The 24,631-nt window shown below is 38.0% G+C and overlaps 2 protein-coding genes across 2 annotated transcripts in view; both read left to right on the top strand.

The window, feature by feature from the left end:
• Positions 1 to 2,834: 2,834 nt before the first annotated feature.
• LOC118811163 (plexin-C1-like) lies at positions 2,835 to 16,327 on the top strand. Its single transcript, XM_036575337.1, has 15 exons — positions 2,835 to 3,740; positions 3,890 to 4,018; positions 4,338 to 4,472; positions 5,489 to 5,589; positions 7,800 to 7,905; positions 8,005 to 8,161; positions 9,509 to 9,611; positions 9,963 to 10,056; positions 11,068 to 11,103; positions 13,431 to 13,561; positions 14,011 to 14,187; positions 14,583 to 14,679; positions 14,884 to 15,054; positions 15,145 to 15,306; positions 16,101 to 16,327. The coding sequence occupies exons 1-15, from the start codon at positions 2,835 to 2,837 to the stop codon at positions 16,170 to 16,172; spliced, it is 2,577 nt and encodes an 858-aa protein (XP_036431230.1). The 3' UTR covers positions 16,173 to 16,327.
• A 2,042-nt stretch (positions 16,328 to 18,369) lies between these two features.
• Positions 18,370 to 24,631, top strand: part of LOC118811162 (plexin-C1-like) — a 31,853-nt gene continuing 25,591 nt past the window's right edge. The window contains exons 1-5 of the mRNA XM_036575336.1: positions 18,370 to 18,561; positions 22,255 to 22,386; positions 22,492 to 22,620; positions 23,034 to 23,168; positions 23,460 to 23,542. Of these exons, the coding sequence (XP_036431229.1) occupies positions 18,370 to 18,561; positions 22,255 to 22,386; positions 22,492 to 22,620; positions 23,034 to 23,168; positions 23,460 to 23,542 (671 nt within the window). The remainder of the gene's footprint in view (positions 18,562 to 22,254; positions 22,387 to 22,491; positions 22,621 to 23,033; positions 23,169 to 23,459; positions 23,543 to 24,631) is intronic.

Below are 24,631 nucleotides of genomic sequence, written 5' to 3'. Positions count from 1 at the left end.
ACATTTTTGATCTGAAAACGGTGTTTTTCTCAGATATGGAGAGATGACTATACAGACTTATCCATACCAAAACCACGATCACATTTCAGTCAAAAATATAGAGCGCTTTATTAACTGTTCTTTCGCAGTTTGTCATTATCTTTCTTTATCTGTCATTATTTTTCACCTTCTCCTTTAATTTTATCCATTTCTGTGTGAATTACTTATTTAAGCATCATGAAATTGTCTTTATCAGCAGATCTTCAGTGAGTCAGACACAGCATTTAACCTCGTTGTAGGCGTTTACACAGATACTGTGTTATGTGCTGATGGAAACATTCAGGACAGCTACACAGAGTTTAAAGTAGGTATAAATGACACGAGTGTTCAAATTAAGATTAATGTAAAGTTTTCACTGCAACTTCCACAGATAAAAATACTTCATGTAGTTTCTAATTTAAACAAAGGCCTCAGTGTCAATGATCTCGATCTCTAATTCCTCACACCAGAGCAGGAAAGCAGTGAACCAGCTGTGTAAGAGTTTGACTTCCTGTCGATGTTTATTTCTGTCTGAACAATGTGGCCACATTACAAAACATCCAATTCCTCGAGGTTCCTTTGTGTGTGAACGTGATCTGTAACGCGGTTACCTGCTGATGTTTTGATGAATATCATTAACATACTTCTGCTTCATTAATTGTTTTCATGATTAGCTGTCAGTAGGAAACATTTCATTTAGTGACAAAGTAAACGTTAAAATATGTACCTTAAAGCTCAGGAGACTCACCTCACTCTCCTTCATCACACTGAGTTCATTTTTGTGTGGCTTCATGTCAGACATTTTATCTTCTGTCATACAGCTCACTGAGTGTGGATGATCTCAAAGAAATGGGACGTGAGAAAGCTGTAAGTGTTCATACTGTGGGTGTGTAGCATCACCTGCTGGTTAAAATGGGAACTACAGGATGAAATGAGCAAATGACTCAAATACAACCCACGCAGAAAAATACATATTTACAACACAGAAAATATGTGATAAATGTTCTATACTATCTATAAATAAACACACATATCTGAATGGATTATTTACATTGCAATATATTCTTGAATATCAGTGGAAATGTTTGTTTTCTAAAAAAATACTATGATATGTTTTGAAGAAAACACTTCAATATTCAACACTGTTCAACTGATTTAGAAGCAGAACTATGAGAAACATTTAGCACATTCAACTGTTTACTCATAATGAGAAATTACAACAAATACAGAGCAGTTTCTTACAACTTTACTAATAAAACATGTTTACATCAAATTATTGTTGTCTTTGATTCATTACTCTTCATATACAGACATTCAATAATAGATTTTAACAGTTATTTTTAAAATATTTGTTTATAGATGTGGGTGACATTTTTTGGGCCAATTTCAAATATTTGTATTATTCTAAAAATATATATTAGAAATTTGTTTCAAAACATTGTTTTTCTATATGAGAAAATATGGGTTTAACAATCACATAGACATTTACAGCATAATGAAAAAATAATCCTCAATCTCTGCTGATCTGAATCACTCTGAAGATGCTCTCTTGGCTTTATTCTGTTATGTTCACATGTTCACACTAAAAATGCCTGCAAACCGTAAAAAGAGACTGACAGACAGACAGAGGGACAAACAGACATTCTGAGTTGCACCACTGGGGAGCAGCACTGAACCGTGAAAGAACAAAGAAGTTGCAAAAGTCATAAACATCATCAGTGCTGTCATATAATGATCAGAATCAGCTTCCATGAGTTTTACCTGAATCCTGTTTAATGGTGTGGAAAATCTGAGTCGCTCATCCAAGATCACATCTAGTGAAGCATGTTTAATACTCATCATTATGATTACTGTTTTATACGGCCACTTAAAAAGCATTTTCCAGTGCCTAGTTCACTTTTCCAAACTCATTGCAGCAGAAAAACACAACAGAATGATAAATCCACTATATAGAAACGAATTAAGTAATAGAAAAAAATAATGCTCACCTGGTCTGTATCATTTGGCCACATGTTCTCATTACAGATAAAATCCTCTCTTTATTCTCACCCACATCAGAGATAATGTCCACTCTTTATTCTCGTCCACATCAGAGATAATGTCCACTCTTTATTCTCGTCCACATCACAGATAATGTCCTCTCTTGTTTATACACAGTGCTGGGTTCATTATTAACACAATAACTCCAGAGGTGACCCCTTTTTATATGATCAACACCTGTTTAGGACCTCAGCTGAGACAGAAATCAGCCTTGATTGGCTGATTTCATTTCATCAGCAGTTTAATCAGCAGTTTTTCTCTGTAACCATTATCATTATTTGGTGATTTCACACACTAATATGCAGGTTATTTTCATGTTAGATTCTGGACTTCAGTGTAACAGTTTTATGACGGGCTACAGGAAAAAAGGCTGAGAATGAGTGAGAAGAGAATTAAATAATTTGGGAAATTGTGCTCACTGAGTGCATTCTGTATTTAAATAACATAAAATAAAATAAAATAAAATAAAATAAACAGATCATGGTTTGGTCCTCAGGGTGTTACTGAACCGTGTAGAGTTTTGAGAAACAGAACTCAGAGCTGAAAAAGCTTGTTATCAATATTTAAACTCTGCACTAAAGAGCTCAGCAGCTGTATCACTTCAGTCTGATACTAATGATGTGAGGATGAGCTACAAACACATTGAACGCGGAAGTTCTCACCTCCATCCACTTAGAGCAGAGACGCTCTGCAGACATTAGTCCTGATCTTCTCTCAGCTCCACATGTAGATCAGACTGACTCTGTCTGAGTTTGAGCTCCACTCAGACCTGCAGGATGAGGACTGTTTATCTGGGAATGCTGCTCTTATTCCAAAGCGCTGTTTCCTCCTTAACGGAGTTCAGCGTTAAAGGAGAGATCAGGAACTTTGCTGTTGGAAACGGGAAAGTGTTCGTCGTCACCGACTCTCAGCTCCTCCAGATGAGGCTCGATCTAGTAGAGGAAAAACACAAGGACATATCTGACCACACACATCACCAAGTTAATATTTTACTGCCTTTCGACGCGAATAAGACCCTGATAACCTGCGGAACCTCTGACTGTGGATACTGTGAACTCCTGGACATCAACGACATCAGCAGAAGTCTCTACAGGGAGGATGTGTCGGTCGGACCATCTGTTAATAAATCATCTGTTTCTTTTATTGTAGATTTTGATGAAGGTAAAGAAACTTATATGTTGGTTGCCAGAGAAAAGATTTCTGATCATTGTATCTCCGATGATGAAGGAGTGTCTCTGCGGAACACTCTGGACTCTCAGTCAGGAGGAATTTTCTCTAAAGTAGCCTCTTCAAACGAAGCCAGCATTTCTCCACAGAGTGATGCTGAGTGGATTGACGGCTTCCAATCATCTCCTCCCTCTCACTCGTACCTGCTGGTGAACGTTAAGTCTGGAACAGGTCCAGCTGTGGTGGTCTTAAGGATGAAGAACAGCCGCAGTAAAACAGAAATGACCAGATCTCTACAAGGTGCAGTGCTACAGTGCTGTGATGATAAAGACCGTAAAAAGCTCTTATCCTCCTCTGCAGTTCTCTCCTCTGGATCTCCTCTTCTCTGGGCGGGAATATTCACTGCGCAAGAAGCGCACGACCCCCAGAACACTGCTTTGGCCATTTACGACCTCAGTCAGCTCAGAGACCGAGTACCTTCATATTTCAGCTGTAGACCACATTGCACAGCTCAGGTGAGAAACTGCTAGTAAATAAACTATAATTTATGATTTATATTTAAATGATCTGCACTTTATGCTTCATGTCACTCAGCCTCTAAAATCAGAATCTGTAGATCAGTATCTGTCATCTCTTTCTCTCAACATGTTTCTGGTCTCTGCAGAAAGGAGGTGATGCTCTGAGTCCTCGTGCTGTGGTGCTCAAACACAGTTCAATGTCATCTGTAGCAGCAGAAAAGAGAGGATCCTGGACTGAGCTCTACATCGGAACTGCAAATGGACAACTGATGAAGGTCAGACTTTCTGTCCATCTTCTAATACATAATAGAATATGATTCTCTCTCTCTCTCTCTCTCTCTCTCTCTCTCTCTCTCTCTCTCTGTCTCTCTCTCTCTGTCTCTCTCTTTCTGTCATGCGATTTTCTTTACTTTTTCTGTATTTCTCCTAAACCTCTTCTACACATAATTGTTTTCTTTATTTAGTTTAATATTTATGAGTTTTTAAACATTATTTAGAGATCACTGTATCCAGTCTTACTATTGGGTGCTATACAAAACATACCATAATGTATTTTATTACAAAGGAATATTGTTTTTTTTTATGTGTTTCCAGATTGTGCTGGACAAGGCTTTTAATTCTGGCTGTGTGACGTTGCTGTACAGCTCTGATGATGGCAGGATGGTGTTTCCCAGAATGCACTTTGACCCAGTGGATCATACATACATCTACATAGCTTTGAGAAATCAGGTGAGTCTTAAGTCCCATTCGAGCTGGATCAGTATTACATGGGGACGTGGTGTAATTTGAGTCATTACTGATGAGCACCATGATTTTAATCCAGTAGGTGTGGATCTGCCATGTCTGTAGTTTTTACATGTCTGCTAAGTAATAATTCCAGAGGGAATTAACTCCTATAATTCGCCAAACTCAGAACTCCACAGTTATACTAGTCCTTTTCGAATCAACATCTCAGTGATGTAATGACAAAAGTGGGTAATGGAAAATGGTTGAGGCTGAAGTCAGCTTCCTATTCGCTTCTTGTTGGAATTTTCCTGTTCCATCTTAAATGGTGCAGCAGGTACATTCCGGCGACTCATTTTCAGCTTCTTAGAAAACAGCACCTCCCTTTATTTTCCTTTTTTGTGACCTGAACGCAAAGCTAACAGCTACAACGGAGCTTAATTTAACCCAGTTCATTAATCCTCAGGTTTATGACGAACTACTGAAATCCACGTTTTTGGTAATGCTAGCTTATTTGACGCTTAGCCGCACAACGTGTTGTTATTGTTAAGAAGTGTGGCGCCTGTCACATAATGTTGAGGCAAACATCTGTGCAATGTCGTTTCAACCCAGGCTATTTGTTGTAACTTGGGGAATTTATGGAGACCCTTTATCACGTATGAATTGGCCACAAATCACAGATGTAATCGCAAATTACATTACCGGACCTCCTCTGGCAAAACCGATCCAGCTCGAATAGAGATTTAGGCCTACACACCTATCATCTCCTGACATATACAGTGTTGAAATGTCACACAAAAATATGGATTTTTGGAAAGAATCAAATAAAGTAAGTGATCATATCTGGTGCAAATAGTCATACCTATTTCCACTGCTGTCTGGAAATAAGTATAAATAATAAATGAGGTTTATCCAGGAGGCAATGCTCAAGGTGTGAAAGTTGATTGCATGACTAAACAACAGTTTAAGGAAATGGTATGTATGTGTGTGTGTGTGTGTGTGTGTGTGTGTGTGTGTTGTAGATCAGGCGGGTAGCAGTGTCTCAGTGTAGTATATACAGCACTTTGACAGACTGCAGAGCTTCTCAGGACCCTTCCTGTGGCTGGTGTGTAACCACAAACAAGTAGGTTCCTCTGCTGTCCTCTTCATGCCTCTCACACCTCTCAAACTACACACTGCATCTGTTTTTCTACTTTATGTAACCCAGACTCAGCCCTACTCTGCGGAACAATGACAGAATCTGCATCATTTTATTCTGCATAAGAACTTTCACAGAGCAACGGTCAGGTAGCATTAGACCTTTAGCAATCCCCTCGCAGATATACCTCGTGCATCAGCGTGGGATGGAAAAAGGAAGGTGAGGGTGTGAAGAGTGGGTGGCCACAGCTTAAGAGAAGCAGGGCCTGTAATTCTAAAAACAATATTCTGTTAAAACTACCAATTGACCATGCATTACACTGCTATGATGGTAGAAGAAAAAAAAGATGTAGTCAAAAAAACTGACTGGGCAGATTTTACGATGTACAAAGACTGTGATAATGCGCACCAAACAGTTCTGTCTATGTGTGCAGCCAAATGTGTATATCTAGTGTTTTAGAATGATTTTATAATGACTTCAAACACGCCTGAGGCTCGTTTTAAAATGGAAACTATCTGTTAAGAGCTCAGGAAGATTAAACACATGCAGGCATCAAAACAGCACCAGAAACTCATGTTGTCCTCGAACCAAAGAAGTTCTACAGTGAGAAGACCAAGGTTATTCTCTCTTTGGTCCATTTAGACATCTTTGCTCTATATTGCGTTCACACTTAAAATCACCCGTACCAGAGTTCGGATGACAGCATTCTCACTTGAACTGCACTATGGGTGCTTTCACATCTACCTGGTTTGGTCCAGACCTATTTTAAGTTTTTTTAAGTTTCGTCCGGACCTATTTAACCTTTTTTTTGTTTGGTCTGATTAGACAGCGCTGTACTGTCTGCATAATCTGTCTATTTTAATGTCTGATATATGTTCTTTCAGCCCAAGCTTCTGTTAATAACAGCAGACAAACAATAAAATAATATCCAAAGAATGCATATAATTTTCGGAAAATAAAAAAGTTGTCAAAACCAGAGATGTTTCCTCAGTAATGCCTTTATTAAAGTCCTCTCCACATTTCCTCTCACCAGCCATCTCTTAAACATCTCTCAAATGTCCCGATAACAGAGAGAAACATATTTTCTATAGTTATTTATTTGTTTTACTGATACTTGCTAAATAGCCATTCAGTAAAATTCTTCATAATCCAAACTAGAAACAATACTTAATAAGAAATAAAACAAGCTATTTCATTTGGGTAATTGTGATAAACATTTTAGAGTTGTGCTTCCTGATCTAAGCCTGACTGGCCCAACAAAATACTAGCTTGGGCTGTGAGCTGATATTTTATATACAACTTTGGGCTCAGGCTGGGTTTGCTTTCTTATGAGTGATTTTCTTATGTAGTAGATTTACTTCTTTGCAGTCGTGCATTTTTCACTTACACTCTCTCTTTTGCTAGCCACAGACATCAGATCAAGACAGTGTAAAGAAAAGATGCCCTCAGCTAAAGATATTTAGAGTGTTCTGAATTTGTATCGGGACTATATGGGACGATAACAACTGAAGTGAATTGTGCTTTTGTCACACTGTAACCCATGACAGCACTAACATGAAATTGCTTGTAATAGGATATTTGGTTGTAATATACTCAGTGGTTACTCATTTCACTCATACTCATTCTCATTTTTATGTGCACAATGTACATAAAAACAAAATGCATTGATGTGCAAATAATTCAAACCCTACATTTAATTAAAAATAGTACAAAGACAACATATCTAATGTTGGAACTGGGAATTTTTTAAATACATGCCCATTTTGCCTCTATCAGCATAGAAACTGAAGTTTCTACAGTAAAATGATAATCATTAGAAATCAAAGATGTGACCAATCACAAAGCAGTACAGATGCTTTTCTCCAACATAACAGAATGCAATTAAGCGCTAAAAAGGAGTTAGTAATTAAATGTTACTGACTCGCATGCAAAGTAAAACGAAGTTTCCTTTCCTCACAGATATACTTTAGTAGACGGAAAGAAAATCATCATTTAAAATATTCAGGAATGTACAAATCTAAATTTGTACAAAATTTTATTTGAGTAAATAGAACTAGTTAATACCCACCTCTTTTTACTAAACTTAAAAACTTACATTTAACAAAACGTCATTTAGCAAGAACATTACACCTAATAAATTGCAGTTGCTCATTTCTTGTCTTATGTGATTCTTTTTCTCCTTTGGGTCATTCTAGGTGCTCCACCAAGGATGAATGTTCCAACTCCATTTGGATCCCCATTCCTGAAGACTTTTTTCAGAAGGAGCTGATCACATTTCAGGTGGCCAAAGTCTCTGGAAAGGTAACTGATATTATGTTTTCAATTGATACGTCAAAATGATTTATCTTGAATTTAGCCCTATTTTTATATGTTTTTATCTACTGTGTTGTTCTCATTCAGCTCAGTCTGAGTCTCTACCTGACAGCACAGGGCACAGTAGGTCCTCCATTAAAATGCAGCATTAAGGCAGGGAATGTGGATCTGTGTGACAACCTGACCTTAGTTTCACCAAACAGCTGCTCCTGCAGTTTCTCCAGCCAACATCTGCCTCCTGAAGGTCGGTGCAATCTCAGTTTGGCTTATGATTGTTTTCAGAACTTTCAGAGTTCATTGTCTACTTTACAGTGACAAGAGTCCATTTCTAAAGAAGGTGTACTTTCCCTGCAGCAGGGTATAAATTAGATCGCTAGGCCTGCTCACCACTTAAATAGCATAATAAAGCTCAATTAGTAAGAACACTAAGGAAGTGAATGGAGTGAATGATCTTAAAGTGAATGGTCTGAATTCATGTGTAGTACTGTGCAAGTCTTAGGCATCTAGAAAGAAATTAGTTACAAATTTTAAAAATTGTTAAAAAAATGCTAATATTAGAATAAATACAAATAAAAAAATATAGCTATTTTGTGTGTGAGTGTTAGCTAAAGTATGTCCAGATCTCTCCTTGAAAAAGTCCAATATTTACAGTTACCATCCAATACCTGCTTCAGCTAATCAGTCCTTCATTAAATCGAATCAGGTGCTGCCGATGGAATCATCACTCTCCAGAAAAAAATCTCAATTTTTTTCTACATCCTGTAAACACAGCAGCTGCCATTTACATTGTGTGAAAAATTCATGATTAATGGTCTGAAAGAAATTATTTCAAATAAAATCTGTTTACATTTACTCACACTAAAAGTTTTTTTTTTTTAAAGTTACAACAGGTAAAACCACCTAAATGCTTTTGCTTTCTCCAATTTTGTTTCTTTGTTCGTTTTTGGACAGTGTCAAAAGACACTCTTGACTTCTCGATCGCTGAAGAGCACTTAACTTTTAATAATAAGTCTTTTAACTTTTTACTGTATTTATGTTGGGCGGCACGGTGGCGCAGTGCGTAGCGCTGTTGCCTCACAACAAGAATGGCCTAGGTTCGATTCCCAGCTGGGTGACCAGGGTCATTTCTGTGTGGAGTTGGCCTGTTCTCCCCGTGTCTGCGTGGGTTTCCTCCCACAGGCCAATTGAACATGCTAAAATTGTCCCTAGGTGTGTGAATGTGTATGTCTGTCTGTCTGCCCTGTGATGGACTGGCGACCTGTCCAGGGTGTATCCTGCCCTCTGCCCAATGATAGCTGGGATAGGCTCCAGCACCCCACCGCGACCCAGAAGGATAAGTGGTTTAGATGATGTGTGTGTGTTTATTTGTCTTACATTATATAGTGTTTTACTGGGAAAAGGACACTCACTGCCTACATAAATAGTTTTAATCAGTTTTCTTGGCTGCCTAAGACTTTTGCACAGTATTGTATGTACTTATTTTCATCAGTGAATCAAACAATACACCAGGAATCAAACAATATTCAGAGTCCACATTCTCTATATCTGAACTTGTGTAACCAGAATATGATACTCTGCTTTGTGTGTCCAGGACTCAGAGTCACAGCAACTGTCACTATTGGAGATCAGAAAATCACAGAGAACCTGAAAGTGAGGAGCTGCCCAAACATCACAGAGACATCACCATATGCTGCGTAAGAGGAACCAGATTCTTACAAAACTCTCTAAGCAGCTGTCCCTTAATCAGATTAGGTTTGTGACATTGGGCCACTTTAAGGCCACTTCTTTTTTTATTGAGTTAGTATATTGGAAAAAATAAAACATGAAATGTAAAATGTTCCATCACCTTAGCACAGGTCACATTTTATGTTTTCTTTAATACTTGTAATTCAACAAATCAGTAAGTGTGCATTTAAATGTGTAGAAATGTGTTCACTGTAGATGATGTGCAACTTATTTTCAATTAGAAGCTCAATAAAGCATGTGATTTGACCAGGGGTGCACAAACTTTTACATACGACTGTGTTTGTATGTTTTCTATGCAGATGTGCAGCGTGTGTGTCAGTTGGGTGTCACTGGTCTCCTGTTAGTCAGAATTGCAGCTGGACTCAGGGTTCCGCACTACAGGTACACATACAGGTGAGTTCATGTAACACATTAGTACAACATACAGGTGAGTTCATGGTGTATATAGACCAGAGGTGTGGACTTTGATGACTTGAAACTCGACTCAAGAAAATCAAGAAAGACTTGTGACTGGACTTTGTCTTCAACACCAATGCCTCAGACTTTGACTTGGACTTCCGCCTTATGATTCTGAGAGAATCGAGACCCAAAGTGGAGGTAACATGGAGGCTTAGTGGTAGTATCAATGCATACCTCACCACAATGCTGACATTTGCTTCTTATTCCAGCGTTCCGTTTCACTTTAAATGGTGCTGCAGTTACATTCTGGCACCAATGTGGCATTTGTGAAGAGTTAGTTAGCTTAGATTCCAAATGTGATATTCACTAAATAATGTTAAAGGTTTTATTCTGTTAAATCTCAGATGTGTTGTTTAACTTCATATGTGCTGTTTAACTAGAGCTATGTCTGACTAGTCGAGTGAAACTTCTTTTCCTGTCTTCTTTTCTTGTTGTGATCTTTGATCTGTTTGTCATGTAGATTCATGCTGGTCAGCTCTGCAAACATATTTAGTGAGACTACAGGCTTCAGATCAGCCAAAATCAAGAAAAGCAGGTAGAAAATGAGGATTCATTAACTGTTCTGAACCAGCCTATACAGGCTAATTCTTCCACAATGGTGGATCATCCCTAAGTCACTCCAGCATGACATCACATTCCCAAGCCCTATAGATGTAGTTCACCGTGAGGAGCAGAGAGACAGAAGAGTGAATGTTCTGCACTTTTATTCACAGAGACAACAGCACAGGAAGTAGTCAGTATGTGGGCACATATACTGGAGTGAAACATTTTTCCTCAGTGCAGTTTTTCATATTAATAAGTTGTTTACCATGTGCTGGATGCTGTAAAATGTCAATCTCTCAGACTTGCAGTGTCAGTATAAATATCAAGTCTAAGAGAGCGACATTTTACAGCATCCAGTGTGATTTAAGACAAACATTTTAACCACTTTTCTCTCCTCTGTAGGATGCATGTAAAGAATTCTTTTCTGAGAAGTACACAGTAAGTGAATTTACCCACAATATTAGTAGAAATGAGAGCTATTTCTGTCAGCGGGGAGCTGAGATTTAAAAGGGAAGCTGTGCAGAGTGGAGTTTGTTTAGGTAAAAGAGTTCTGGCCTTTTGAATATGAATGCATCGATACTGTTACTGGTAGCAAGTATCTGTCTGATACCATGCTCTTTCACTCGTACTTGTCCTCATAAAAAATTAACTGAAACCAAGTTCATTTAAAAATGCCACCAAAGCCTGCATATGCCAACTCTACTGTATTTGACTGAATAACATTGTGAAGTATAAATGTAAATATGTTGATTTTTAAAATTGTCTTCTTACAGTAGGCTGTACAGAGACTGTACAGAGACCGTATTGTCCTACCCATGTATATCACCAGTTCCAAAAAAGTTGGAACAGAATGTGAAACGCTAATTAAAACAGAAAGCAGCAATTAGTAAATTCTCTTTGGTCTGTATTAAATTGAAAACAGCACAGAAACACAATATCTGATGTTTTACTCTATGAATGTTATTGTCTGTTGTAAACACACTCATTCCAAATTTGATGCCTGCAACACATTCCAAAAGAGTTGAGACAGGAGCATGTTTACTACTGTGTTATATCACCTTTCCTTTTAACAACACTTAACAATCATTTGGGGACTGAAGACACAAGCTCATCCAGTTTTGAAAGCAAAATTTGTTGCTATTGTTCTGTTATACAAATCTTTAGCTACAACCATACAGGGCCTTTGTTGTTGTATTTTGAGCTTAAGAAGACACATTTTCAATGGGAGAGTGCAGACAGCACTCTAGCACCTGCACTCTCTCTGATTACATAGCCATGCTATTACAACATGTGCAGAACGTGGCCTGGTGTTGTTATATTGAAATAAGCATGGATGCCCCTGAAAAAAAACAAAAAAACAGCAACTAAAAGGCAGCATATGTTGCTCCAAAATGTGTTTAGTGTTAATGGTGTCTTCACAGACATGCAAGTTATCAACTAATTCCCTCCATACCGCAATAGACTCTGATTTTTCAACTGTATGCTGGTAACAATCTGGATGGTCTTTTTCTTTTTTAGCCTTTGACACAACATTCATTATTTCCATAAACATCTAAAAGGTTGACTCAGGCCCAATACACACTTCCACTGTGCATCAGTCCATTTCAGATGAGCCTGAGCCCAGAGAAGTCAGCAGCATTTCTGAACATTGTTCACATATGACTTCTGCTCTGCATAGCACATTTGTGGATGCAGCTACGAACAGTGTTTGTTGACATCTTTTTTCAAAGTATTTCTGAACCCATGCAGCGATATCCGTCATAGAAACATGCCAGTTTTTAACGAATTGCCATCTGACGGATTTGAAGGTCTCGACTGTAGTCTTCGGCCTTGTGTTTTCTGCACAGAGATTTCTCTGGATTCCCTGAAACGTCTGATGATATTATGCACTGTACAGGGTGAAATGCCTAAAATCCTTGCAATTGTTTACTGAGGAACATTATTTTTAAACTGATGGTGAATTTTTGGTGAAACCCATCCTCGCTCATTAAAGTCTTGGCCTTTCCTGGATGTTCATTTTATATCCAAGTATACGTAACCTACTTGGAATTAAGTAGTTTTAGTGTAAATGAGTGCAATGTGCCATAACAGTTAATTCATTGGTAACATTTATTTTGATGGTCCATGGTAGATGCTTTGTAGATGCACAGTGTGGTTTTAACTTCAGATAAATGTCTATTAAATGCAACGGAACTTGAAGTGTGATAGATTCAATTAAATCTAAGCCTAAACCTAACCCTAACCTTAACTTCAAGGCAAAACCTACACACATACTCCAAAGCCTAACCCTAACCATAATGCTGTTGATATTCAAGTATCATCAGAGAGTTTATCAATAATTTAAGTATCCTTATATCATCTGTAGAGACCCATCAAGTGTTCCAAATCATTAAAATCCAGCTGATTTTAAATGATCATGTGACATGGCTCATTCGGTGTGCAGTTAAACATGAAACAATAACATATTTTGAAGTTAAAATAAAAAATTACATGAATGCAATCTTTTTAATTTTCTACATATAATGTGACTGAAACTATAGTGGCAGTGGATTATATTTTAAAAAAGCTCACATTTTAGTCATTTTGTCAGTGGTGTTACAATTAGTGGTGATACAATTATACCGATCAGTATAAACGACATAAGTTTTACACTTAAATTTAATTATTAACATTCGTATCCTAATTGCCACCACAATAGTAGAATGATCCTGCTATTGATTTCATAGTCACTGTCTAAATTCTTCTTTCTTTGTCCTAATTATCAGCCAGAGATCCTTTCCATGTTGCCTAACCAAGTCTCACTTTATGGCAAAAACAATGCCATAATAAAGGGGAAAAATCTGGATACGGTTGTGAAAATTCGCTTACAGGGGTCTAAGGAGTGCGAGTTAAAAGAGTGAGTATGTGCTTAGTCAGACATGTACACAACAAACACACACACACACACACACACACACACACACACACATATAATATATATATATATATATATATATATATATATATATACTCACATGCAAACTTGCTTTTCTCTTTGATTACTTCAAATGCGGTTAATTTGCAGACAGCCTTTTACAGAAAGAAAAGTCAGTGTCGTCATTCCACTCAGCACTGACGGCTTCAAACCATAGAAAAGCATTGATAAACTAGTTTGTGTTTAATGGGAGATCAAATATTCTCTATAAGGAGTTTAAATCTGGACACTGACCAGCCCAAGACCATGTGTAAAAACCATTATATTTTGGCCTTGGCGCATATTTTTGCTCTTTGATTTCTCCTGAAAAGTTGCCATTTTGGAGATGTCGTATGTACTAACATTCGTAATTATACATCTAATGTTTCCAGGACTCCAGTGTTGGAGCGCTCCACTGACACTCTGAAGTTCAGTATTCCGAGCGGAAATAAAGGAACTGTGAGGGTGTGTGTGGTGACAGAAGACGGCCGTTGTCATAGTAACGCCACCATCACTTATGGCTCCCAGCCCACCTGTACTGGACTGCAGCCTAGAAACACCTGGGCCAGGTAGAAAAAAGACATTCTGCACATTAAAAATAATCACTACTTCTAATTCAGTTCTTCAGTTTTAACAAAGTTCTGAGTGTTTTATTAAATATATTCAACCCACTGGTTCTGAGGATGAAATGCTCTTTAGTTTTTAACTGCGTAAAACTTGTTTTCTGTTCTTTGAGTTGTCCTCTTCTCTCTGTAATGAAATTAAGACTTACATGGCAAGTGTCAGGGTCAAGTGTTTTAAAGGCATTATTGTACCATTTAATGGAGCTGGTAACTGTGATTAAATAAAAAAAATACAATTACACATATGCATACAGTTACATTTAAAAACATATTTAACACAATGTCGTATTTTTTTCTCTTTTTTCCTGCTGCTGATGTGTGATATTTACTGTGTCGGTCAGTGGGGGGAGGAAGATCGAAGTGCTGGGCAGCAGTCTGGAGTACGTGGAGAAAGTCATAGTAAACGATAAAGAAATGAGCATCAAGTCAAGCACTGTGGTAAAGTATCTGCACACACTTTTCTCATTTTTCTCTGCTCAGCTAAACAACTACAATACTCTTCTGAGCCTCTCTGATACAGATCTCACCTGTATATTCATTCAGAGCTGAGACTTTTATTTTCATCATCTTCATTATACTTCATTTGACCTGTTTTTGCTCTCTCTCTCTCTCTCTCTCTCTCTCTCTCTCTCTTTCTTTCAGGGTGTCTGGTTTCATTCTTCTCCTCTCCTCTGCTCTGGGCCATTCAGTGTCTCTCTCAGAGTGGGGAACTCAACAGTGGACTGTGTAGATAAACTCTTTTACCTCCCAAATCCAGAATTCATCAGCTTCTCCACCTCTCAGGACGTCAGTTATGTGTTAGTTTTCATTAATGTAAGTGTCTTAAATAGAATGTTTAAAACATATTTAACATAATGAAACATAGGTGCTTTCACACACAGTGCTCTTTCTCTGTTTGTCTAGAAAAAGCAGGACAGGCTGAATATGCGTGTGGAGGATGTAAAGGTGTGGGGTTTGCAGGAAGAGAAGCAGTTTGAGTGTGTGGTAGAGAAAGTCATATCTACTGCTATTGTCTGTGACATTCTGGAAACACAGGAAGTCAGAATAAATGTGACCTCACTCAGGGTAAGACTGATCAGTCTATCTCTGCAGTGAGAATGTGTAATAGAGCAGACTGAGCACTGCTGAGCCCAGTGCAGGCAAAGCTAATGTTCTCTGTAAGAGTAATTACACACATTCAGAACTTTCAGATGAAAGTCAGTGTCCTGCTTTTCTCAAATGTTTGGTCACTCCTGGTCAAAGTGCTTGCTTTAGTTCTTTTAAATTATTATTTTTTTGGTTAAAGTGAACCAGTGACCTGATCTGACCTCAGCAGAGCACAAAATTAAAGATACTTCCAGATTTTACATTTGCATTCATGAACTTGTAAATTGTAATGTTTATTTAGCAATTTACTGCCTTTCCCTCTTCTGTAAAAGCCACTATTGTTATTTAATGTTCTTGCACAACATTTTAAAGGCATAACTGCAGAAGGCAAAATTTTACTACACATTTACAGTTAAATGCTGGAATTCTTCAAACCCCACCTGTGAGGAGAAAACATTGTTCTATGCCTTATAAATAATTTTTTTATTTAAGTAATATGTGTTATAAACAGTCACTATACTAAGTTGAATGTGTAGAATGCACATAGAAATATTTTGTCATTATCACTCTAAATTAACAGAAAGAACTCAGGACTATGCACAGCTGAAACAGGGGAGAACAAACATTTCCATATAACTGTTTTAAGACAGAAAGAGATATAAAGGCAGTGAACAGGACACTGTTACACACAACAGGTTTGTAACACTAGTTAACCTGTTTCTTTATTAAAATCAGAATAATTTTGACTGCCAACCCTGTTTTTTCTGTTCCAGATCAGTGTTGGTGACTTTTCCACGATTCTAAAAACTCAAGTGGGACACACAGACAGTTTGTTCTGTGTGTAAGATTCACCCTGAATTACTGTATCCTGTAAAAAAGTGATCCTGATCATTTCTCTCTTCTCTTTGGTCAATATGTTTTGTAATTATGTGTGTTTGTTATCAGTGTTTACATGTGCACAGTTCAGATCCAACCTGCATCTAACATGCTGCTCCCCCTCTTTTTGTCATGTTATTTTTTTATTTTTCTTTGTCATTTTCTTTTTCCTTCAGTTTCATATGCTAGTGATCTGTGTAGCTGAAATATCAAAACTCACTCATTTAAAGGGCTGTCCACATACTTGTGCTGTGTGGCCATGTAGTGTGTGTAAATGTGTTCATTTTCATGATGTCACAGAAATATTTTTTAAAAAGCTATTTTTGCTGCTTAATTTTCATATATAAAGTGAAACTTATAACAGTGTTTACATACTATTATTTTTAAGGAAAATTAGGTTTTTCATGATATGGGCCTGTTAAAGTCCGTACACTAGAGATCATAAAACATTTATGATATACAGCTTTCTTATATCATACAGAGATATGCATGAGTGCATGTGTAGACAGCTACAAGCACAGTTCCTTCTGCAGTTGCTGATGTCAGATTTCATAAATATACAGGATATGAGGCACATTTAAATGTGTTATGAGTGCTCATTTGAAGTGTTAGCTGCTGTTCTCATTAAGAATATAATTGGGAATAATCATCGTAATTAACAACAGTTTTGTTCATTTAAATTCAGTTTATTTTATGGTTCTAATGATGTTTGAAGCATATCAGCTGAAACTCGGGATAAAAGCTATATCTTACTCTCCACTGTCCTGATGTCAAAATGTGCTGGGTATATGGAAAGAAACACCTTCTAGTGCAGTAGGTAGTGACTAACATAAACTACAGAGGCCTGAATGTCATGAATCGTCAACCCTATTTCCTACTCCCGGAAGAACACAAGAGCAGGAAAGCAGCAATACAAAAGCTGAGTACAATGTTTTAAGATACTTCAGATTCCTTTTGTGCATGTGATTTGTAGCAATGTTTATTTGTTGATGCGTTTGAAAAGGTAAATATCTTTAAAATGATACTTTTCTACTTTTAATACTTTTTTCAATATAACTGACTGCATTTATGACTGTTTAACTATTACTACTGTAGTATCCCAGTCAATGTACAAAATAAGAACTTTATTACTGCACAGGAAAATAGTCTCTCATTTACTCTCATCACACAGTGGGTCTTTTTTGTGTGGTATTAATGTGCTACTTTTATATATCCAATTATATAATCTTCATTAAATGGGATTTGAGAAAGCTGTATATACGTTGTTTATGTTTAACATGTATATATGTTGTTTATACTGTGGGGATGTATCTTCCCCCATCTTCTGGTTAAAATGGGAACTACAGGATGAAATGACAGAAGAAGCTTTGGGAAAACATTTTCAACAAAATCAATCAAACCAGTACAGGTGCTGTCACCACCATACCACAATGAAATTAAGCACAAAAAAGAACAAGTAAGAAAGGAAAACTAAACGATAGCAACTAAAATGTTACTGAGTAAAACAGATTACTTTCCTCACAAATATTCTTGAGTAGAAGAGAAGCATTAGAATTTGAAATACCCAGGAAATTACAAATCTATTAAATTTACTTTGGTACACATTCTTAAAAAATGGCAGTAAATTGTTCTTTTTTAGGTACAAATATTGTCACTGGTGTTGTACCCTTCAGTACCTTTAGTTTAATGTTGTTTTCAGTAATTTTAGTTAACTAACCATTATATGGTATAATTATACCATAATGCTCCATCATTTTTATTATCTCACCCCCAATTTCAGACCAAGCTAAGATTTGTTTTGTGGTTTCTCGGTTGACTGGATTGGGCTACCGCTATCTGGTCTAAAGCACAAAATCTGTCTATGAGCAATTTCTGAAAGATTTTCACATGGTTTGATCATCCACACAAGGGTTAGTGGTGAACTGCTGAATAAACTGTGCAAGGCAATTGTTCAGTTTCGGACTATGCTTTAGCTAGTAGTGGGTGGAATGAACCTGCTTTAGTCATGTTTCGTCAGGGACATAATTCTGACATACTGACTGAACTAGCCTGTAGCCTGTAGCCTGATGATGAGTTAACTCTGGACCAACTAATCATGCTATCGATTCGTTTGTATCAACTCACTCATGACCACAAGACACTCACATCAGTCCCAAGGCCAGTACCATGACCAAGCCGTTTGTCACTGTTTCCAGAGGATCACAAGACTCCAGAGAAACCAACGACCTCGATGAACTGATGGAGTGTGATTCCTTGTGCCTGTCAAGGGAAGAGAGGCACCGTTGTTTAAATGGAGGTCTGTGCATGCACTGTGCTGGTGCTGGCCACATTCTGTGTGACTGTCTGGTTCGTTCGCAGGTGCCAACGCTAGGAAAGCGTGTAGAGGGTGAGTGTTCCCAGAAAGGGGTTGGTCTCAAAGTCTTTTCTCCTGCCATTAGCTGTGTACTGTCATCAACTTTTCTCTATTGTTCCAGCCCTGATTGACTCCGGAGAGAAAATTCATACACACTCAACTAATTGAACAGCTGCAGTTTCTCGTGGAACATCTCAAGACCCTTTTGCAAGTGGCCGCTTGCAAGCTGAATCCATTACACTAAAGACTAAACTAATTCAATGAAGTACCAGTGTTCTACACGCTGAAGTTATTTCTTTTTCGGTCCTAGACTCCTCTGAATTTTCCCTAATTCTAGGTTTACCTTGGTTAGAGAAACACGATCATCGCATCTCCTGGTCTGACCATGCATTACTAATACTGAGGTCCTTCAGGACATTCCTGCAGAATATTCTGACCTTCAAGAGGTGTTTGGCAAAGGAAATGCCACCAAATTACCTCCTCCGCATACCTACAACTGTGCCATTGATCTTATTGAAGACACTACCCTTCCTAAATCTAGAATACATCCTTTGACCCAGTAGGATGGACAGATAGTAGTCAATGGACATGTACATCCAAGAGGCACTAGAACAAGGTTTTATTAGACCCTCAACCTCACCTGTAGCATCTGGCTTCTTCTTTGCAAAGAAAAAAGACAGGGGTATCCATCCCTGTATAGATCACCGAGGTTTGAATCAAATCACTAAGGAATATCCTTATCCACTTCCGCTCATTCATGCAGCTCTAGAACAATTACGGAGGCCTCAATCCTTCACCAAATTAGATCTCCAGAGTGCGTGTAACCTAGTCCGGGTCAGAGAGGGGAACAAAAGGAAGCCCGCTTTTGTCACCACTAGGGGGCACTATGAATATTTGGTAATGCCATTCGGCCTCGCTCTGTCTATATTCCAAGGTTTTATTAATGATGTGTTGAGAGGCATGATTGAAATTTGTGATTGCCTACACTGAGGACGTTATCTACTCCCCTGACCATGTATCTCATGTGGAACATGTCTGTTCAGTTCTTAAATGTCTACTAGAGAACAGTTTGTATGTGAAAGGAGACAAATGTGAATTTTATTTACAGACAGTAGCCTTTTTTTATTATGTCATCAGCCCCAATGGTGTCACGAAGGACGACCACAAGTTTGATGCCGTGGTGAACTGGCCCAAACCTGCTTCAAAGCAGTCAAAGAATTACGTTTTCTAGAATTCAACAACTTCTACCGATGCTTCATTCGAAACTTTAGTTGTATAGCTGCGTTCCTTACTGCCCTCCTGAGAGGTCCCCCCAGAAAACTGGCTTGGTCTACGAAAGCAGAAAGCAGAAAGCGCTTTTGACACACTAAAAGAGGCATTCACATGAGCACCAGCATCAAAACACCCCATAGAGGTAGACACTTCGGAAACTGCTCTTGAAGAATGGAGACATTGGTTAGAAGGTGCTAATCACCCTTTCATCATCCTTACTGATCACAAGGATCTTGAATACCTGTGTACAGCTAAACATCTCAATCCCTGACAAGCATGCTGGTCCTTATTCTCTTCTGGGTTTAGATTTAATATTTCATTTTGCCCCAGTTGTTGCAACACAAAAGCAGACGCTTTGTCAAGAATTTATGAAGGGAAGGAGGAGGGAGGGAGGGGTCAGGATCCAGAAAATGTCCTTCCCCCCACTTGTTAACATTTCCTCCATTCACTGGGAGATAGATGAAGAAATGGGGCTCTTGAGAACCTCTCTATACCAGATCAGTGTCCCTTGAGTAAAACTTACGTCCCTGAACCGTTTAGGGATTGGCTTATCACTTGGGCTCATTCGTCCCTCACCTCATCCAGGTAAATAGGACAAGGGAAGTAGGACATTGAACCCAAAATGTATTGACCTGTTTAAGATTTTTAAGACAGTTTATGAAGCTACTTGAAAACTTTACTTGCCGTCTCATTATTGAGTTTCCCATTGCTCAGCCTCACCCAAATACTGATTTGCTTCACCTGTCTCATTTATCATGTGACTCAGTTTAGTTAGTATAATAGCCCGGGCTTTATTCTAGCTCTTTGTGAGATATTGCTTCTTCCTGAGAGCTACTGAGCATTTATCCTGTGTTTATTGCTGTCCTGTGTACTGGACTTTGACTTTGTATTTCTGGATGTTGCCTTTTGCCTTTCCCCTTTTGGAACGTTTGCCTGTATTTGTCTTTATTATGTTTGTCATTTTACTTGTTCTGGATTTGACCTTTGCATGTTTTTTGACCCAAGTATTGATCATGTTCTAACTAGTAAAGCCTCATTTCCTGATTTTAACCACAAGCGTCTGGCCAGTTCGGTCTTGTAATATCGATTAACATTTCACACACTGTCTTAACTTTTTTGGTGCTGGGCCTGTACATTTTTTTAAAAAAACTTTTTTCAGTGTTGGTGGACAAAAATGTGCATTTCCCTTTTTTATGACAGTGCATGAAAGTGTGTCTTGTTACTACCCTTCACAAATATATCAGGGCTATACATACAGTGTTGTGAAAAAGTGTTTGCCCCCGTCCTGATTTCTTATTCTTTTGCCATGCTTTGTCATACTTAAATGTTTCAGATCACCAAACAAATTTAAATATTAGACCAAGATAACACAAGTAAACACAAAATGCAGTTTATAAATGAAGGTCTTTATTATTAAGGGAAAAAGAAATCCAAACCTACAGGGCCCTGTGTGAAAAAGTGATTGCACATCCTTCACCAGCAATTAGGACCATCTGCCAAAGCATATTGAAGATATTCTAGTATATTATATACCTGACTCCTGTTTTATGATCTAGTGAGTACTGGAGTCGTCCATGAAACCATCTAATGCAGGACAGTGTCAGCAGCTGTATCACTTCAGTCTGATACTAATGATGTGAGGATGAGCTACAAACACATTGAACACAGAAGTTCTCACCTCCATCCACTTAGAGCAGAGACGCTCTGCAGACATTAGTCCTGATCTTCTCTCAGCTCCACATGTAGATCAGACTGACTCTGTCTGAGTTTGAGCTCCACTCAGACCTGCAGCATGAGCTCCTCCAGATGAGGCTCGATCTAGTAGAGGAAAAACACAAGGACATATCTGACCACAGACATCAGCCAAGTTAATATTTTACTGCCTTTCGACGCGAATAAGACCCTGATAACCTGCGGAACTTCTGACTGTGGATACTGTGAACTCCTGGACATCAATGACATCAGCAGAAGTCTCTACAGGGAGGATGTTACAGTCGGACCATCTGTTAATAAATCACCTGTGTCTTTTTTTCTGGATCTTGATGGAGGAAAAAAAAGTTATATGTTGGTTGCCAGAGAGAAGATTTCTGATCGTTGTGTCTCCGATGCTGGTGGAGTATCTCTGTGGAACACTCTGGACTCTGAGCGAGGAGGTATTTTCTCTAAATCAGACATTGATCCAACTGAAGCCAGCATTGATCTAGAAAGAGCAGTTAAGTGGATTAAATGGATTGACGGCTTCCAATCATCTCCTCCCTCTCACTTGTACCTGCTGGTGAATGTTAAGTCTGGAACAGGTCCAGCTGTGGTGGTCTTAAGGATGAAGAACAGCCGCAGTAAAACAGAAATGACCAGATCTCTACAAGGTGCAGTGCTACAGTGCTGTGATGATAAAGACTGTAAAAAGCTCTTATCCTCCTCTGAAGTTCTCTCCTCTGGATCTCCTCTTCTCGACCCCGCATGACCCCAAGATCACTGCTTTGGCCATTTACGACCTCAGTCAGATCAGAGACCGAGTACCTTCATATTTCAGCTGTAGACCACAGTGCACCGCTCAGGTGGGAAACTGCTAATAAATAGAATATCAATTACAATTTATAACAATTTAAAAGCAGATACGTACCTGTCATTTCTTTCCTCAACATGTTTCTGTTTCTCTGCAGAAAGGAGATCATGCTCTAAGACCTCGTGCTGTGGTGCTCAAACACAGTTCAATGTCATCTGTAGCAGCAGAAAAGAGAGGAACCTGGATAGAGCTCTACATCGGAACTGCAAATGGACAACTGATGAAGGTCTGACTTTCTGTCCATCTTCTAAGACATAATCACTCAGGAACGTAAAAATAAATGTTAGAATATTCAGCCTTTCTTTGCTCTGTTTTTCTCATGAATTCCAACACTTTTAATGTTCTGTAGCTGTGAACTGTCTCATAGTCTTCTCACTGTCTGACAGTCTCTCTTAAGAGATTCTCTGATCACATAATCACATCAACTGTTCTTTTACATACTAAAATGTGTTAAACTCCTCTTCAAAACACAAAAACCCTTCAATGGTCCACTGTGGAACAGTTGCTACTGCCTTTCTTATTTATTTTATTTGAATTATTTCTTCTGTATTGTTTCATTTTGTAGCCAGAGGCTAATAAAAACATTATCCTGATTTATCCCCCATTATCCTTATTCTTTTCTTCTGCTTGTGTTTCCAGATTGTGCTGGACAAGGCTTTGAATTCTGGCTGTTTGATGGTGCTGTACAAATCTACTGATGACAGGATGGTGTTTCCCAGAATGCACTTTGATCCAGTGGATCATAAATGCATCTACATAGCTTTGAGAAATCAGGTGAGTCTTAGAGCCAAACACCCATCGTCGGAAGATGACATAAGCATCATTAAAGACACCTTACATGAGAGATCTTTAACTCTGGACCCTGAAATAAGGAATTTAAGGTTGAATTGAAACAAGTGTAACTACTAGCCCTTTTAAATGACTGCTCAGCTTTCTGCAAAGGCAGTTCAGGTTTATTTAAAGTCAGTTCATTTAAACTACAACAGTTTCAGGGAAGTGTTTTAGAACTAATACCTTAGATGTTTTATCGTGAGATTATATTGGTTGTATATGTTTGTGTTGTAGATCAAGCGGGTAGCAGTGACTCAGTGTGGTCTGTACAGCACTTTGAGAGACTGCAGAGCTTCTCAGGATCCTTCCTGTGGCTGGTGCAGTTTAAACTGATCTCAGCAAAACAAACCGATACTAATAATGTGCAAAATATTCACTACTTCTACTTTATAAAGAAATAACAAATAAGCAGCGACACCACATAGGACCATTTCTAAGTTGCAATATGTTTGGGACTCTGGTTCTACTTAGAGGTTTTAGGTGACTCACTGTACTGCAGTCTTGAACTCTGTGAAAGTCATGTAAGTCTCCATTTTTCTGTTTTGTGTATAATCTGTAGTAGACCATGGAACAGTGGAATATAACCCACCATGATGCTGTATTCTTGAGTTAGCAAGTTAAACTTGGGTTAAGCCTTTTAAATGGCCAGGGCCCACATTTCTATGACATTTCTATTGCATGGCCACACCTCCTGAACTCTTCACAGCAGTAAAGATATATTGCTTAATGGTTATACATACAGCAGACTGCTAACACAAAATATCATCACACTTGACATTAAAGAATAAAATGACTCATACAGCCTAATATACATACATACACAGAAATATACATGCTAATCAGAAATATAACACATACAGTATATACACGCAGAAAATTAGATAAAGCAGAATGAATACAAGACTTCATTTGCTATGTCATTAATTGACTACAGCATTAAAAGACTCCTGACTGATCAGTTATGCTGTAATTAGCCAGTTAAGTAACTTCAGCAGAACCAACAGATATTTGGAATGTCTGAGCCGTGCTGCCTACAGTGGAAACATGCCGGCCAACCTTCAAAAAAGTTCTGTCCCTGCAATTTTGTCAAGCAAAATATGGGGTAATATTATAGAAATCTGCAAATCTGGCTATACTTCTAGTACAAACCATGTTATAAATATTATTTAGTTACAGTCACTTATTGAGACCCTTGATAAAACCTGTGGAAAAGGAATGTAAAAATGTCTTTGTGGTTAATTAGCCCAATCTCACAATAAACAAATGAGAGAAAGAATCTAAACTTTAATTTAATTAAATTTAATGTAAGAAAACAAAAAGTCCTATCATTTAAAATAAATTGTCATTATTTATTATGATGTATTATGTTATTATTCTTATATTTTATAATTCTTAGCAGTACTAGA

This window comes from Colossoma macropomum, unplaced genomic scaffold (genome assembly GCF_904425465.1).
Source record: "Colossoma macropomum unplaced genomic scaffold, Colossoma_macropomum, whole genome shotgun sequence".
NCBI classification, from domain to species: domain Eukaryota; kingdom Metazoa; phylum Chordata; class Actinopteri; order Characiformes; family Serrasalmidae; genus Colossoma; species Colossoma macropomum.
The sequence above is the reverse complement of the archived record's forward strand: the minus strand, read 5'-3'. Positions and strand labels throughout refer to the sequence as shown.

Coding starts and splice junctions, on each gene's coding strand:
- LOC118811163 (XM_036575337.1), top strand. CDS start 2,835: ATGAGGACTGTTTATCTGGGAATGCTGCTCTTATTCCAAAGCGCTGTT. Junction 11,104..13,430: donor TCTTTTCTGAGAAGTACACA/GTAAGTGAATTT, acceptor CCTAATTATCAG/CCAGAGATCCTTTCCATGTT. Junction 15,307..16,100: donor TAAATGTGACCTCACTCAGG/GTAAGACTGATC, acceptor TTTCTGTTCCAG/ATCAGTGTTGGTGACTTTTC.